We start from the raw sequence: 18,296 nt of genomic DNA, 5'->3' as shown, positions 1-18,296 counted from the left end.
TTTGATGTGGCCACACCTTTCTCCACCCATACCCTAGATAAGGGCTAGCCCAGGCCCAGATACCCTCGCTCTGCTCTCTCTCTTTCTGTTCTTTTTGTTCTTTTCTAGCTCTTTCCTCTCTCTTTCCTCTCTTTCCCAGCTCTCTCTCATTCCCAGGCCTTTCCCAGCCATGTGGAGTGCCAACCTTGCCTGGTCCCAGCAGGTCTACTGAATAAACCTACCCCTTACCTGAAAAAAAAAAAAAAAAAAGCTACCTTAGAGAAGTCACCTTTCTGAAGGGACCCTCAGAATTGTCCTCTTAAGTAATGAGTGATTTCAGACTGGAATAGGGAAACATGTAAAAAATAGAAAAAAGAAAAAAAAAAGAGATAAGCTTCAATCACCAAATGTGCTTTTCAAGGAAGCAAACACATCTTAATTATACACATACAAGGAAATTTATTGAGGAAATCTTTTTTTTTTTTTAAAAATGGGGTGATAAATACTCATATTTACATCAACAAAGAAATTAGCATGCTCAAAGAAATATAACAGACTGAAGGTACAAAAGTATAAAATACCTGGAACAAATGCAATCCATTAGCATCTGACAGGAAACGAAGCTCTCGATCCAAAAGGTATTCTACTGGTACCACAGAACCCAAACCCAGTTTATCTACTAAGGGAGTGAAAGTCTGTGAAGTACAAAGACAAGAAATTGATTAGCACATGGAAAGAAAAATAGGTAACAATTAAATCTCTAGGTTCAGGGAAAGTTCCCATTTCTAAACATCTTTCGTCCTTATCAATCAATACAGATAGGCTAAAGCATGAGTCCCTCGAAAAACATTTCTAATTCAACATCTGTCCCTCAAACAATTATAGGAAGAAATTAAGCAGAAAGTCTGCCTAATACTTTTATTTATAGCTAAAAAAGACAGGTAGAGCTGGGCACCGGTGGCTCATGCCTGTAATCCTAGATACTTAGGAAGCTGAGATCTGAGGATTGTGGTTCAAAGCCAGCCAGGGCAGGAACGTTCGTGAGACTCTTATCTCCAATTAACCACCAGAAAAATGGAAGTGGTACTGTGGCTCAAGTGGTAGAGCACTGACTTTGAGCTGAACAGCTGAGGGACAGCACCCAGACCCAAAGGTCAAGCCCCACAACCAACAACAACAACAAAAAGGACAGGTAGACATGAGAAATTCTTCATTTTTCCAAGGGATATGACTCATTTTGTCAGACTTCAAGAAGACAAAATCTGTTATACTTTTACTACTCTGAAAATGTCATGGGATTTCTAATTATTGATATAAACATGTATAGATTTTTCTTTTTTTTTTTTTTTGAGGGCCTTACTATGTAGCCCTGATTGGCCTCAAAAAAACCCATAATCCTTAAGCCTTGCACAGCCATGACCACGCCATCAGGATCAGCCCGTTAAATTCTTATCACTATTTCATAGTCTGTAAAAGAAATGCTGAGTTGCACTGTTTCCATTTGTAAAAGCTGCTTTAATAGTTTAATTGGAAAGTAAACTTAAAAACAAATGAGGGCTGGTAATGTGGCTTAGTGGCAGAGTGCTTGCCTAGCTACACAAAGCCCTGGATTTGATTCTTCAGTACCACATAAACAGGGGAAAAAAAGTGACACTGTGGCTCAAGTGGAAGAGTGCTAGCCTTGAGCAAAAAAGAAGCTCAGGGACAGTGCCTAGGCCCTGAGTTCAAGTCCCAGGATTAGCAAAACAAAAAAACAAAAAGCAAAACAAACAAAAATGAAAGACAGTATTTCATGCTCCTAATTCTAGTATTTCAGAACGGTCACCAGTTTGAGGCTAGCCTGGACTGTATTGTGAGACTACCACGAAACAATACACCAAAAAAACACACACACTCAAAGAAAAAAGGTCAGGGCCGGGCGCTGGTGGCTCACGCCTGTAATCCTAGCTACTCAGGAGGCTGAGATCTGAGGATCGCGGTTCAAAGCCAGCCCGGGCAGGAGAGACCGTGAGACTCCTATCTCCAATAAACCACCAGAAAACCGGAAGTGGTGCTGTAGCTCAAGTGGTAGAGCGCTCTCCTTGAGCTGAAGAGCTGAAGAGCTGAGGGACAGCGCCCAGGCCCAGAGTTCAAGCCCCACGACCGACAAAAAAAAAAAAAGAAAAAGAAAAAAGGTCAGTTTTAATAAGTGAGGATACATATAGTTTTATTTGAATATTATTTATTCAGTATCTGAATTTCTGTAATTAGTTGGCAATAGGATAGTTTTAAAAATTATCATTTATGCAAGAATCTTGCTAATAGGATAGCTAGAAGCAAATGGATTCTCTAAGTATTGAGTTTGTTGGTTTTGTTGTTTTGGTCAGTTCTGGGGTTTGAACTCTGGGCCTGGGCTCTGTTCCTGAGCTTCTTTTACTCAAGGTTAGTGCTCTACCACTTGAGCCACAATGCCATTTCTGACCTTTTCTGAGTAGTTTATTGGAGGTAAGAGTCTCACAAACTTCCCTACCCTGGCTGGCTTCATAGCTTCCTGAATAGCTAGATTACAGGTATGAGCCATATGCACCCAGATTTGAGGTTTTTTTTTTTCTTTTTTTCTCTTTTTGTAGGTCGTGGGGCCTGAACTATGGGTCTGGGTGCTGTCCCTCAGCTATTCAGCTCAAGGCTGGCACTCTACCACTTGAGCTAAAGAAGCCACTTGAAGCCACTTCTGGCTTTTTCTGCTTATGTGGTGCTGAGGAATCAAACCCTGGGCCTCATGCATGCAAGGCAAGCACTCTACCACTAAGCCACCTCTCCAGCCCCAGCTTTAAGTTTTATTTTATCATTTTTTTAATGCTGATTCTGGAAATTGAACTCCGAGCCTCCCATTTTGTTGGTGGTGGTCATGGGGCTTGAACTAAAGGCCTGGGCACTGTCTCTGAGCTTTTGCTCAGGGCTAACTCTCTCCCACTTTGAAGCACAGTGTCACTTCTGGTTTTCTGGTAGTTAGAGATAAGAGTTTCATGGGCTTTCCTGCCTGGTCCGGCTTCAAACGGTTATCCTCAGATCTCAGCATCCTGAGTAGCCAGTATTACAATTGTGAGCCACCAGCACCCAGCAGGGCTTAGCTTTTTTGCTCAAGGCTGACTCCAACTTTATGCTGGTCAGTTGAAGTTAAGTCTCTCGGATGTGGTTACCTAGAATGGCTTTGAACCTTGATCCTTAAATCTCAGACTCCTGAGTGGCTAGGATTACAAAAGTAAACCACCTGTACCTGGCTAGTCATAATTTTTTTATTTTTTGTCCATCCTGGGGCTTGAACACTAGGCCTGGGTGCTGTCCCTGAGCTCTTTGGCTCAAAGGAGTGCTCTACCACTTGAGCCACAGTACCACTTCCTAGTCATAAATTTTATAACACTTGTATCTCACTTCACAAAACAAAGCTTGATTTTAAAAAAAAGTTGTAGTTTACATTGTTTCAGAATCTTGCTATAAGACTAAAGGTGAAAGAATTCTTCAGAGGTAATAAAGTATCAAATATTACCAAATATAAAGTTTTAGAAAATAGGAGAAAAGCTCTCTTAATTTTTATTTCAGTAACTTCAGAATAAAAGTATGTTTAGTATGTAATTTCTCCAAGTTCTGAAGAATTAGTTATTTGGTGATTACAGCAGTTATAATAAAAGAGAACTCACGTATATCCCTATCCAATAAAAACCACTTCATGAATTCAATCTATATGCTACAATTAAGAAAAGTGAGAGAAGGGATGAGTTGGCAGGGATGGGTGAGAATGCTGAAAAGTGTGCATTGTATTTATAAACTTCTGTATTAAGTGGCAACTCCTTTGTACAACTACTTAAAGATAATAATTAATTAATTAAATTAAATTAAAGCCACTTGAAGAGCTAGTGCTATAGTTTCACATGACTCTAGGAGGTTTTGGGTTCCTTCCCCAACACTGCTAAAAAGAAAAGAAAGAAAGAAAAACAAAATCTACACACCAGAGCTGGCCACTGTGTATTTGAAACTCGAGTGCCTTGGAGAAGGACTGGGTCTTTCCGTGGTGCCCATACAAGTGACCCTTCCAGGAGAAGCACAATAACTTCTTCAGCATGAACTTTAACCCAGGAGTGTTGCTTCCAGTTACAACCATCAAATTCTACAAAAATCTGTAAAAATGAGATTAGAAGCAGTTTGGATGGGAAATACAACAGAGTGACACATAAAAATAACCCCTCAGGTTTTCAATAACTAGGAAGAATTATACTTATTGTAAATTCTTTTAAAGGATGCTAATGAAAACTGATCTTAGTTTAGAGCCAGAAAGTTGGTCTCAGCCTCACTCTGAAAAACGAACAGAATTAAGAGAGTGGAAATTATCCAGTTATTCAGTAATGTTTAGTTGTAGCCTAACAACTAACATTAACACATACTAGGTGGAGGATAAGCCAAGCATAGTGGTACATGGGTATAGTTCCAGCTATTTGGGAGGCAAGAGCAGGAAAATAATTTGATCCCAGGAGTTCAGTATCAACCTAGGAAACAGAAAAACCTTTTCCCTTTAAAAACAAAACAAAACTGGGGGTTATCTAGTTACAAACTTCAGGTTGCTAATATCAATTGCTGCTAAAAGACTGAACATTTATGGGGTAGATAGGATGGGAGAGTAGGGAGAAGTTCTTACATGGTTTACAGTGGGAGTAAAAACAGGACACACACATGCTGGTGTGTCAGGAGGACCATGAGTTTGAGGCAAGCTTGGGTTATACAGCAAGACACTGTCTTAGCTGGGCACTGGTGTCTCATGCCTGTAATCCTAACTGTTCAGGAGAGTTGAGAATCACAGTTCAAAGTCAGCCAGGGCAAAAAAAGTCCATGAAATTCTTACCTTCAATTAACCACCCCCAAAAAACTCTAATCCTAGCTACTCAGGAGGCTGAGATCTGAGGATAGCAGTTCAAAGTCAGCCCCGGGAAGGAAAAGCTGTGAGATTCATACCTCCAGATTCTTAACTACCAGAAAATCAGAAGTGGCAATGTGGCTCAAAGTGGTACAGCACTAGCTTTAAGCTGAAGTGCCCAGGCCCAGAGTTCAAGTCCCAGGACCAACAAAACAAACAAAAACAACAACAACAACAAAAAAAAACCCAGAGGATTAGCTAGGCACAGGTGGTTCATGCCTATAATACTAGCTACCTTGGAGATTGAGATGTGAGGATTGCTATTTGAAGCCAGCCTGTGCAAGAAAGTCTGTGAGACTCTAATTTCAAATTAACCACCATAAAAAAGCCAGAAGTGGAGGGCTGGGAAGGTGGCTTGCCTTGCATACATGAGGCCCTCGGTTCGATTACTCAGCACCACATAAGCAAAAAAAAAAAAAAGGCCGGAAGTGGCGCTGTGGCTCAAGTGGTAGAGCACTTGCCTTGAGCTGAAGAGCTAAGGGACAGTGCCCAGGCCCAGAGTTCAGGCTCCACGACCAGACCCCCCAAAAAAAAAAGCCAGAAGTAGCGAAGTGGCTAGAACAAAAAGGCTCAGGGACAGCACTCAGGCCTGGCGTTCAAACACCAGGATGAGCACTCCCCTACTTTAAAAAGAGAAGGGGGCGGGCTGGGAAGGTGGCTCACTGGTAGAGTGCTTGCCTTGCATGCATGAGGCCCTGGGTTCGATTCCTCAGCACCACATAAGCAAAAAGAAAAAAGCCGGAAGTGGCACTAGGGCTCAAGTGGTAGAGCGCTAGCCTTGAGCTGAAGAGCTGAGGGACAGTGCCCAGGCCCAGAGTTCAGGCCCCACAACCGGACCCAAAAAAAAAAGAAAAAAAAAAAAAAAGCCAGAAGTAGCGAAGTGGCTAGAACAAAAAGGCTCAGGGACAGCACTCAGGCCTGGCGTTCAAACACCAGGATGAGCACTCTCCTACTTTAAAAAGAGAGGGGGGTGGGCTGGGAAGGTGGCTCACTGGTAGAGTGCTTGCCTTTCATGCATGAGGCCCTGGGTTCCATTCCTCAGCACCACATAAGCAGAAAAAAAGCCGGAAGTGGCACTGTGGCTCAAGTGTTAGGGCTCTAGCCTTGAGCTGAATAGCTGAGGGACAGCGCCCAAGTCCAGAGTTAAGGCCTCACGACTGACAAAAAAAAAAAAAAAATCACAACTTAGAGCTGCTTACTGTAAAAATTGTTCAGCCCAATTTCTCTTTGATATTTCACATGGCAAAGATCCTTCTTGCCTATAATTTGGTCTCTTGAGGAAACTAAGAGTGGGCTTTCATCGGCACAGGTAAATCTCCCACTGTAAATTAATAGCCTTGCATATGGAGTTTCAAATCAATCTCTAGAGAGTTTGTTTAGTGAGAGTCAGTTCCCTTGGGTCTGATTACCCCTAAAGTCCCTATTAAAAAAAAAAAAGCTTCTTCCTTGATAAACAATGTACTCATACCATGTGAGTCACTATTAAACAACCAGGCTAGTTTTGCCCATCTATAGAACAAGGGTAAAAGACACAGGCAAATGAGGACAGAGGCAGAGGGAGAGCTTAAAAAAAACCATCTTGTCAAAGGCAGTGGAAAACTGAGAAGCAGTAACAGGTGTTGTGTCCCCCAGGCCATGAGGAATCAAAGCCTACAGGAACCCATCTCAGCTGTTGTTAAGTAAATCACCAACAACAGAATATGCCATGCTTCTTAGCATCATTTTGAGTCTGTTTATGAAGGAGGAATCTAAATCAACTAGAACAAATTGGGGACGAGATCGAATCAATTGAGTCTAAAGGAGAGAACAAGCCTTTGGTGAGGTATAAGTGAACCAAGTCCCTAATAAACAAATGAGTAATTAAAAGATCTGATTATATAGTAAAGGATGAGATGCTGACAAAATGAATGTACAGTGTGATGATCACTGGTGGGCACACTGCATAGCTCAGAAATAAAGAGAATGCAGAGATAAATTAAGATAGAGCTTTTAATAGCTTGAGTGTAGCATAACAGTGATGCATGTGATTAGCCTATGCAAGGTCTTGGGTTCAATCCTAGTACAGAGACAAAAACTATTCAAAATCATATATTGCTAGATATGGTGGCACAGGCTTGTAATTATAGAACTTGATAGACTAAGATTGGAGAATCAAAAGTTTCAAGCCATCCTGAGCTATATAGTAAAATCCTGTCACAAAATAGAAAAAAACAAAAATACATATTCATAGAACTTTTAAAATAGAAACTGAACCAGGCAGGTGCCTGTAGTCTTGGCTACCTGGTGGGTTAAGGCTAGGAGAACTGATTGAGCTCAGATTTTTAGGACCTATGGAGAAAAAGGAGTGATCAGCCTGGCAAACATAACTAGAACCCATCTCAAAAGCACTGTGTGTGTGTACTGAGGTTTGAACTCAGGGCTTGGTGCTTGCTAGGCAGGTGCTTTATTGTGTGAATAATGCTTCAGGCCTTTTGGTTCTGGTTATTTTTTTTATAGGATTTGCTCTTATTTTGCCTGGACTGTCCTGGGCTGTAATCCTATTTACATTTCTTGTTTTATCTAGTATGACAAGTGCATGCCAACATGGTGTGGGGAGAGGGTTCTCATAGATATTTCTGAACATGGTGGGGCAGAAACAAAATTCTCCTGACTCTTGGACCCTCCAGATCTCCAGATTCTTGCAAAGCTGCAATGACAGGCATGCAGTACCACTGTGCCCAGCTATCAAAAAATGTTTAATTGGGTTGGGAATGTAGCTTAGTAGTAGAGTGCATGCCTAGCATGCATGAAGTCCTGGGTTCAATTCCTCAGAACCACATAAACAGAAAAAGCCAGAAGTGGGGCTGTGGCTCAAGTGATAGAATGCTAGCCTTCAGCACAGATTCAGGGACAGTGCTTAGGCCCTGAGTTCAAGCCCCAGGACTGGCAAAAAAAAAAAAAAAAAAAGTTCAATTAGAAATAAACTATGCAAGCTGCAAGCTGGGCACTGGTGGTGGCTCATGCTTGTAATCCTAGCTACTTGGAGAATGAGATCTGAGGATCATGGTTTGAAGCCAGCCCTGACTGGAATGTCAGTAAGACTCTTATCTTCAACTAACTTCCAAAAGAGCCAGAAGTAGAGTGGTGACTCAAGTGGAAGAGCCCTAGACCTGAGCAAAAAGCTCAGGGACAGTTCCCAGGCCCTGAATTCAAGCCCCAGGACCAGCAGAAAAAAGAAAAAGAGAGAGAGAGAGAGAGAGAGAGAGAGAGAGAGAGAGAGAGAGAGAAAAGAACTATGCAAAATACCTGAGTACCTAAAAACTTTAACTGTGGCTCCACGTTTCAAAAATAAGCCTGCAGGCTGGGAAGGTGGCTCAGTGGTAGAGTGCTTGCCTTGCATACATGAGGCCCTGGGTTCAATTCCTCAGCACCGCCTAGGCAGAAAAAGCTGGAAATGGCACTGGGGCTCAAGTGGTAGAGCAGCGCTAGCCTTGAGCTGAAGAGCCGAGGGGCAGCACCCAGGCCCAGAGTTCAGGCCTCATGACAGACAAAAACAAAGAAACAAATAAGCCTGCTACTATAAGGATAGAGTTAAGATATTAAGATGTGACTTAGAAGGGCCCACAATTAAACAATATACATTTTTACCAACTAAGTAATCTCAATTTTTAAAGCTAAGCATTCAAAATATTTTGCTTTTAGTAAACACAAAAGAGATACTTTTTTATAACTCATATTTTTGTTTCACTTTTGGAATTACAAGAAAAGAACATTTAGGACAAACTTTTTTTTTTTTTTTTTTGGTTAGTCATAGGGCTTGAACTCTGGGCCTGAGCACTGTCTGTCAGCTCTTCAGCTCAACACTAGTGCTTTACCACTTAAGCTACAGCACCACTTCCAGTTTTCAGGTGGTTTTTTGGAGTAAGAGTTTCACAGCTTTTCCTGCCCAGGCTGGCTTTAAACTGCAATCTTCAGATCTCAGCTCCTGAGTAGCTAGGATTACAGATGTGAGCCACCAGCACCAGCTAGGACAAACATTTTAATTATTTTAATTAGGGATGAAATTCTAAGTTTGAACATAGATGGAGAATAGGAATGGATTGTACACTAAAAATATGGTACTATCCTGAACTTGACTATAATTACATTATCTAGAAACACAGTAAACAAATACTTTATAGTTAGCCCACTCTGTCCTGAGACAAAGAGGAAAAGAAAGGTGGATGTAAAAACAAAATACTTTAGATACACTTTCATCTCTTGGCAGACTTCCAAATAGAAGTAACATGATACTAGACAGTGATACAATTATAATTGGAATCAAAGAAAAAAAGGAATTTAGAATATCTTTTTTGATGGAAATGAAGATTACAGGATAAAAAATTAAGGCAGAGCTGGGGTATTGGCGGTTTACACCTGTAATCCTAACTACTCAGGAGGCTGAGCTCTGAGGATCACAGTTCAAAGCCAGCATCGGCAAGAAAGTCCATAAAACTTTCTTTCTTTTCTTTTCCCTTCTTCCCTTCTTCCCTTCCTTCCTTCCTTCCTTCCTTCCTTCCTTTCTTCCTTTCTCTCTTTCTCTCTTTCTTTCTTTCTTTCTTTCTTTCTTTCTTTCTTTCTTTCTTTCTTTCTTTCTTTCTTTCTTTCTTTCTTTCTTTCTTTCGCTTGAACTCAAGGCCTGGGCACTGTCCCTGAGCTTCTCTTGCTCAAGGCTAGCACTCTACCACCTGAACAACAGCACCACTTCCAGCTTTTTCTGTTTATGTGGTACTGAGGAATTAAACCCAAAGCTTCATGCATACTAGGCAAACACTCTACCACTAAGCCACGTTCTCAGCCCCTGTGAGACTCTTATCTCCAATTAACCACCTGAAAAGTGGAAGTGGAGATGTGGTTTAAATAGTATTGTGCTAGCCTTGGGCAAAAGTAGCTCAGAGACAGTGCCCAGGCCCAGTTAAACCTCCACAACTGATTTAAAAAAAATTAAGGCAGCTATGCTTTCATTCCTCTGGCAAGTTCTGTTTTTTTGTTTGGGTTTTCTTTGGGTCCGGTCATGGGGCCTGAACTCTGGGTCTGGGCGCTGTCCCTCAGCTCTTCAGCTTGAGGATAGCGTTGTACCACTTGAGTCACAGCGCCACTTCCGGCTTTCTTCTTTTTTGCTTATGTGGTGCTGAGGAATCGAACCCAGGGCCTCATGCATGCAAGGCAAGCGCTCTACCACTGAGCCACCTTCCCAGCCCCTCCTCTGGCAAGTTCTGGACAGCTGAGAAGCTACATTTATAGAACCTCTTAATTCAAGTTTTTTTCTACAAAAAAAGAATAGTTTAATAAAATTGTTGCTGGTACACATTGATACTCACTAGGGGAAAAAAAAAATTAGATTCTCGATTTCACATGCCTATTAAAACGAATATCCCAGATGGACCAAAGATCCAAAGATCCAAATAAAATTTTTTTAAAGATTTAAAGATTATTCATAAAAGTTTTTAATCTGGGAGAGTTATTTTCAAGTAAGTCAAGCAAGTTTCTGAAGTAAACTTTTCTCAAGCCATTGAAAAAGCCTGAGAGTTGTGATGACATCAAAATCTTCCTCCTCCTCCTCCTCCTCCTCCTCCTCCTCCTCCTCCTCCTCTTCTTCTTCTTCTTCTTCTTCTTCTTCTTCTTCTTCTTCTTCTTCTTCCTCTTCCTCTTCTTCCTCTTCCTCTTCTTCCTCTTCTTCATGTGCATGTGTGTGCACACACGCAGTCCTGGGGCAGGTACTTAAAAGAGGGCCTCCAACTCGCCTCTGGCTTTTTCCTTCATGGTACAGGCTCTACCACTTGAACCACACCTCCAGTTCAGTTTGTTTATTTGCTGGTTAGTTGAAGACTGAGTCTAGTGGACTTTTCTGCCTGGGATGGCTTTGAACGGAGAACCTCAGATCTGAGCTTTCCAAGCAGCTAGGATTACAGGCATGAGCCACTGGTGCATAAATGAAGAAGAAGAAGAAAAAAGAAGAGGAGGAAGAAGAGAAAAAGGAAGAGGAAGAAGAGGAAGAGAAAGAGAAGAAGAGGAGGAGGAGGAGGGAATGGAAAGGAAGAAATGTAAAAAGTCAGTACAGAAACTAGTTATGAAAATGCTATATACTATTTTTCACCTATCAGACTGGCACTGAAACTTTTTTTTGTTGTTTGGAGAATATTGAGAAATAATCTGTAATATTAAATGAAACTTAAAAACACATATACTCAACCTTACAATCCAGTCCTAAATGGGTAAAATACAGACATAAAACCTGGATTACTTGGGCTGGGAAGGTAGCTCAGTGGTAGAGCACTTGCCTTGCATGCATGAGGCCCTGGGTTCGATTCCTCAGCACCACATAAGCAAAAAGAAAAAAGCCGGAAGTGGTGCTGTGGCTCAAGTGGTAGAGTGCTAGCCTTGAGCTGAAGAGCTGAGGGACAGCACCCAGGCCCAGAGTTTAGGCCCCATGACCGGACCCAAAAATAAATAAATAAATAAAAACCAGGATTACTTGAGGCAGGCGCCTGTAATCCTAGCTACTCAGGAGGCTGAGATCTGAGGACTGCAGTTCAAAGCTAGCTAGGGCTGGAAAGTCCATGAGATTCATCTTCAATTAATCACCAGAAAAACTGGAAGTGGTAGAGCTCAAGTGGTAGAGTGCACTAGCCTTGAGCTGAAGAGCTGAGGGACAGGGCCCAGGCCCAGAGTTCAAGCCCCATGACTGACCAAAACAAAACAATAAAAAAAACAAAAAAACAAAAAAACAAAAAAAAAAAAACCCTGGATTACCAAAAGATATATGTTCAAGTATATTAATGGTAGAATTATTAGTGTCTCTTTCTGCCCTCCCCCCAAAAAAAACCTTTAAATAACTCAAATATTCACCAAAAGGAGAAATGAATGATAGTGCATTTATTCTATGGAATATAAGGAAGTTATAATGATTCTGAATGTTGCTCAGTGGTAGAGTGCTTGCCTAATATGTGTTAGGCCCTGGAATTCACTTTCAGCAAGAGAGTACCTGTATTGGGTCTTAAGATATACAGCTGAGGGCTGGGAATGTGGCTTAGTGGTAGAGTGCTTACTTCACATGCATGAAGCCCTGTATTCAATTCCTCAGTACCACATAAACAGAAAAAGCTGGAAGTAGCACTGTGCCTCAAGTGGTAGAGTGCTAGTCTTGAGCAAAAGCAGCTCAGGGACAGTACTCAGGCCCTGAGTTCAAGGCCCAGGACTGGCAAAAAAAAAAAATAGCTGATCATGATATACTGTTAATATTTTTTTAATGCAGCCTACTAAAACAGCAATTTGGGGAGGGGGGGAATGTGGTTTCATGGTAGAGTGCTTTCTTTGCATTCATGAAGCCCTAGGTTCCATTCCTCAGTACCACATAAACAGAAAAAGCCAGAAGTGGTACTGTAGCTAAAGTGGTAGAGTGCTAGCCTTGAGCAAAAGCTCAGGGATAGTGCCCAGGCCCTGAGTTCAAGCCCCAGGCAATAATAATAATTATTATTATTTATAATTATTTATAATAATTATTATTTAATTTAAAAAAAAACTAAAACAGCAAATTTTTGCATAGAGATAAGCGCTTTTGTTTTTTTTGGTCAAATACTTAAGGTAAAAATTATATATGTGTGTATATATATATATACACACATATATATTTTGTTGTTGTTAAGTAGACTTGGTAGAGGATGAAGATTTCTGTCTTTTCATGTGTACAGCTTTGCTCAACATTTTGCAAATAGTTTCCTTTTATAACAAAAATGAATCCATGATTTTGGGGTCTGTGTGTTTATCTACTATACCTACAGATGTGAAAGTACCAAGGTCCAATAATGATTTAGAAACACAGAATACAACTGAGTTAGGAAAGGAAAACTAGCAATAAATGTACCAAATCCATACACTAAAAATTATGCAATAGGATTTTTTAAAGTCTCGTTTTGAAAGACAAAGGTAAAGGGGGAAAAAACTTTATAGTTGGCTAAAAATCTCAATAGTTACTTATCAGGATATATTTGCTATTCAACATATCTACCTAAAAGAATCTCCCAATCAATAGCAACCTCACTTGCATAATCACATCTTAAGGAAGCCCATTGATCTTGTTTTAAAAATAAAAACAAATAACTGTATCAATACTATATTCTGAGAGACTTCTGCATCAAAAAGTATTTAGAAAGGGATATTAGTAGAGCCTAAAGTTGAGAATTCTATCTTCAATCACTTAAGAAACTCATTCATCCAACCCTCAATTACTCATCCTTAAACTGGGAAGCCCTGCTATGCTTTACTCAAAACCAAGCGTGCCTTAAAACATCTTAAATGTAACTGAAAGAAAATCTGCCCAATCACATGCCAGCTGCTTGCAAACTCCACCCTTGAGTACAGGAAGAACACTTTTGATTGGAGGATAGTTGTGTTTACTACAGTGTGTGGTACAAATTGGAAAGGTCCACATGCCCAGACTCCAAAGGAAATCTCTTCAATGAAACAAGAAAATAAAACAGTAAGGTCTAGTTCTAGTCATTGTCACTAATAGAACTTCAGAACATAACAAATCTTAATAATTCTGCAAGCCAGTTAAGAAAATCTAAAGAAACTTTGAGTTTTGTTGTATCTCTTTTCTTATCTATGTTTCTAGAGAAACATACAAGTATAAATTCATTCTCAAAGCCCAAACTTGCTTTTGCTTCTACATTCAGATAGCATCATGCCAAACCTCAACACAGGTTTAAGAACTTTAATAATCACTGCAACTTTTTACTTGGTTTGAGAACCCCTTTCCATGGGCTCAATAATATCATTCAGAATTTAGACGATGTTCAGCTTCTCAGTGAGTTTCAAAAATCTGTGCCTTTATGGAGCCCAGAAAACAACAAAGTGAAATGGTAGCCATTTCAGGTGCAAAACCCATTAGCAATTCATACAAAGGAGGAAAGAACCAGTGAAAGAACTAGAAAACAAAGCCTCAACCAAAAAGGTAGTAAGGCAGACTATACCTCAGGACAATATATAAATATATACACACATAAATATATCAAATATGCATTGCTTCCAAGGGTGAATTAGTGTATCTGAGGTCACCTCCCTCCCCCATCCTAGCTTTCTAAAACAAGCACAGAGGCATTTAGATTCAAATCCTTGTCTTGATAATCATTATCCTTACCCTGTAATATTCATGGGTGGTTTAAGAAAAATTATGATTTTGCCCTACTAAAACCTCCTGAATGTCCTAGCAGCAGCATGGGAGAGTATCAAAGCAGCAAAAGGCAAGCCTAAGCCAGCCACAAGTCTACCCATAAAGGAAAAAAAAGGCAGTCTAACACTGTTGATGAAAAGGAAGAAAAATGAACATCAGAAGCCTACACTACTTCAGATCTCACAAAATACGTTACTATTTAGTGAATAAAATGTCTGCAGTAACAAGTTCTTCAAGAATATTTAGGTTCTGCGTGCTGATCTATCTTAAATTTCAAAAGACTCTCCCACTCCATTTTTTTTCATAGCCTTACCTCACTAGAATCTCTTAGAGGGCTGCTGTGAGAATGAGGAACTAAAGAGGCTTGCCCAAACTCAGCTATTTTACCACCACGTTAACAAAATTAATACATTGTAAGACCGAGTGCTAGTGAAGTTAAATCACCGAACTACTTGAATCACAAAACACACCCCTGCAAGCGTGCAAAAGCGACCCAGCTTCCAACACAAAAGTTTCAAAACAAAACCTGTCCCCAAGGTTGAGGGAGTAGCCCAGCTGGGAGCAAAAGAGCACCCCCCCACACCCAGCAGCCACCTCACAGCCCCTGAGAAAGATCTCCAACTTATCAACAAGCCCTAAAACTGCAGCTTCCTGTCACCCACAAGTGCAGAGAAACGAGCTCGAAAACAGCCCAGAGCGAGAGCCGGCCAAGCCCAGCTCAGACGAGGAAGTAACTGCCAGATTAAAAAAAAAAAAAAAATCCGCGAGCGCTCCCACTGCAGCCTCGGTGCCTCCCAGCGCTGCCCACATTGCCGCTCCACTCCGGGCTCCGAGAGGAAATGAACAGGGCGCGGGGCTCGGGGCAAACCTGGGGATTACAGGTCTGCGTCTTCTAGGGGGCAGTGGCAGCGCCGGCAGAATTCGGCCAGGCCCGGGCACCTCGGGTTCGAGAGCTTGTTCCGAAGGCGTGTTGGGAGGAGGAAGGGGGAGACGCAGAGCAAAGGGGCGCCCAGGAGGCGGGGCCAACCGGCTAGAAGCAGCAGCTCCTGGCACCCTGGCCGCCCCCCAGGAGAAACTGGGGCGCGCACCCCGACGCGGAAGCCATGCCGGCCACAGCTCAGGTGCCGGGGTGCTGAAGTGCCGGCGGGGGGCGCTAAGGAGATCCGGGGGCGCGGAACTGGGTCACCCCCACCACACCGCCCCCTCACAAAGGCCCCCGGGGAGGCGGCCCACAGGCCCTGCAGCACCGGACTCAAGTGCCCGCCTCAGCCGCCACTCACCGCTAGGTCCTGGGGCACCGCCCCGCTCATGGCCCGCACCGTGCCGGCCCGCCAGGCCCGAGTGCGCAGCGCAGGCCCTGGATCTCCTCCACACGCCACCGCTGCCGCCACGGGGGCCGAAGCCGAGGCCGTGGTGTCCGCGAACAGAAGCAGCAGACGCTTGCCCACCGGGGAGGCCGCCGCGTCCGCCATCGCCAGGGTCAGCCAGACCCGCGTTCCCGCCCGCCTCCTCCCACCACCTCCGCCGCCGCCGAGCGCCCGATCCGCCCGCAAGGCCTCCCTCCGCACCACCCGCGGCCGCCGCTCCCCCCCACCCCCCCCAACAGCCACCACCAACCACCGGTGTGGCGCAGCGCCCCCCGTGGCCGGGAGCGGAGCCGCAGCCCGGGCCCGGCACAGCGCCCCCCGCGCTCTGGAGCGGAGCGGCAGCTCTGGGCCCCTCGCCGCGCTCCGCCCCAACCTCCCCAGGGGCTGCAGTGCCCCCTGCGGTCGGGAGGGGAATTGCAGGTTCGGCCTGGTTGGGGGGAATAAGTGGGGCCTTCAGGCCCCCTTTGTCACCATCCCTGGTACCACTCGGACATTTTCAGAGTGTTAGTATATGTTGAGAAGATTTTGGCATACTTCATTTCAACAGCAATGACTTAGGGAGGTAGGGGGGAAGAAGTCAAGGTACCTAGACAGTAGATGTTTGGGGTAAGTTAGCGACCCCAATATCCCTTTGATTTTCTAACCGAAAAATTAGCTCCGCCCATCCCCTAACTATCCTTTAGGAAATTTTCTGTTGATCCATGGAATACAGTATCTTTCTTCTCATTGGTCTATAACATAATACCATCCCATTGTGTAGTGCTAGTACTTCATAAATTCCTTTCCAATTGGCCGATGAATTAGTGGTAACAATGCTACTTTGAATTTTATGAAGGCCAGTATGTCTCCAACATCTTGATATTACTTTAAACTCTCAGAGCTTCTTTGCTTTCCTAGTCTTCCAATGTTATATTCTTATATTCTACAGTATTTCTCAACTTAAGGGACATGCAAAGAGAATAGCAGTAAAGGAATTTTCCTCTCTGGGTTTCAGTGCACTTCATTTTACCATGGAAGTACTGTGGTTGAAGGCAAAGAAAAGTCCCATAACTCCGAACTGAAGTTATCTTACAGGTGTAGGATGTTGATCATTTCTTATTAGAAAATGAGGCTGTACAAAAGGAAGATGCTAAAAAAAAAAAAAAAGATGCTGAGATTTTTTTTTGGGGCTAGTTATTCACGAGACAATGGGAAACCTCAATTAATGTTGGTATTGTCAGCCTAGCACATTTTATGGCCTCATGAATATAGAGATTGAGTATATACAAAACAGATACAAATCAGGATAAAGGGTCTAGTAATAAACTATGACTACCGCTCTAAACATGACTTTCATTGATCTGCCCTATATGTAATAGAAAGCTTCAGTGCCTACTCAGTCATCTTTCCATAATCTTCTCTGTACCCTTTACTAACTTTCCTTGTGGCAAAGGCTGGTGTCAGATACCAACTTTGAAGCATACAACATCTAGAAAAGCCTATGAAGCACCCACAAAACATTCCCTCCCGCCGGGCGCCCGTGGCTCACACCTGTAATCCTAGCTACTCAGGAGGCTGAGATCTGAGGATCTCAGTTCAAAGCCAGCCTGGGCAGGAAAGTCCATGAGACTCTTATCTCCAATAAACCACTTGAAAACCGAAAGTGGCACTGTGGCTCAAGTGGTAGAGCGCTTGCCTTGAGCTGAAGAGCTGAGGGACAGTGCCCAAGCCCAGAGTTCAAGCCCCACGACCGACCAAAAAAAAACAAAAACCAAAACAATTCCCTCCCTATTCTCATAAACTCCATCTTCCACAGCTGACCTCAAGCTTGACTCAGAATATTCCTTGAACTGAGAAATATCTAAGAAAGCAAATGTCTTATAAATTGTAGTTGGAAGAAAATAGTATGAATCCATACAAGACCCATCTTTCAGCTTTTCTAACAAAATTAATGGCTTAGGTTTTCCCCTGTATGAGACTTTAATTGTCTGGGTGTCTACAGCTGTTTTCTAACAGCACCAGAGACAAATCTCAGGGATGGAAAGGGCAAAAGGAGAAATGTATTCAAATATGGCAAGCCCTTATCATGTACTAGAAATTTTCCAAAGTGTTGAGACACAACATTGAATTAAAAATACCCTATCCTCTTGGAGTTTACATTCTTTACTATACTGGTGAGACTTCAAGAATTAAACATTAGGGCTGGGAAGGTGGCTTAGTGGTAGAGTGCTTGCCTTGCATGCATGAGGCTCTAGGTTCGATTTCTCAGCACCACATAAGCAGAAAAAAGCCGAAGTGGTGCTTTGGCTCAAGTGGTAGAGTGCTAGCCTTGAGCTGAGAGCTGAGGGACAGCGCCCAGGTCCAGAGTGCAGACATTATTATTACACTTGGTCTCACAGAATATAAAGTTGAAAATCCCATTACAGGACTAGGAGTATGTGTAGTATGTACAAGGCCCTAAGTTTGATCCTAGCACTTAAAATAGCAACAAAACATATACTTTTTTTTTTTTAATCCATAGACTGCCAGGCACTGGTGGCTTACACATCTAATCCTAGTTACTCAGGAGACTGAGATCTGAGAATCATGATTTGAACCAGTCCCAGCAGAAAAGTCTGTGAAACTCTTATCCCCAATTAACCACCAGAGAACCGGAAATGGGGCTGTGGCTCTTAGTAGTAGAGTGCTAGCCTCAAGTAAAAGAGCCCAGAGACAAACAGTGCCTAGGTCCCCAGTTCAAACTTCACAACTGACCAAAAAAAAAAAAAAAAAAAAAAAGAAATCTATAGAATTCAAAAAAGAAGGACCAAAGTCATTTTAAGTGTTCAGTTTACCT

The 18,296-nt window shown here is 42.6% G+C and overlaps 1 protein-coding gene across 1 annotated transcript in view; it reads right to left on the bottom strand.

Moving 5' to 3' along the window:
* Kdm3b (lysine demethylase 3B) overlaps positions 1–15,596 on the bottom strand; it is a 78,890-nt gene extending 63,294 nt beyond the window's left edge. Inside the window, exons 1-3 of the mRNA XM_070036099.1 lie at positions 15,395–15,596; positions 3,966–4,133; positions 561–674 (exon numbers count right to left, since the gene is read on the bottom strand). Coding sequence (XP_069892200.1) covers positions 561–674; positions 3,966–4,133; positions 15,395–15,586 — 474 coding nt within the window. The 5' untranslated portion in view covers positions 15,587–15,596. The remainder of the gene's footprint in view (positions 1–560; positions 675–3,965; positions 4,134–15,394) is intronic.
* Between the last annotated feature and the right edge of the window lie 2,700 nt (positions 15,597–18,296).

Source organism: Dipodomys merriami, unplaced genomic scaffold (genome assembly GCF_024711535.1).
Source record: "Dipodomys merriami isolate MVZ:Mamm:240054 unplaced genomic scaffold, mDipMer1.0.p SCAF_27, whole genome shotgun sequence".
In the NCBI taxonomy this organism is placed as follows: Eukaryota; Metazoa; Chordata; class Mammalia; order Rodentia; family Heteromyidae; genus Dipodomys; species Dipodomys merriami.
Note: the sequence above shows the minus strand (reverse complement) of the source record. Positions and strands in the feature narration are given on the sequence as shown.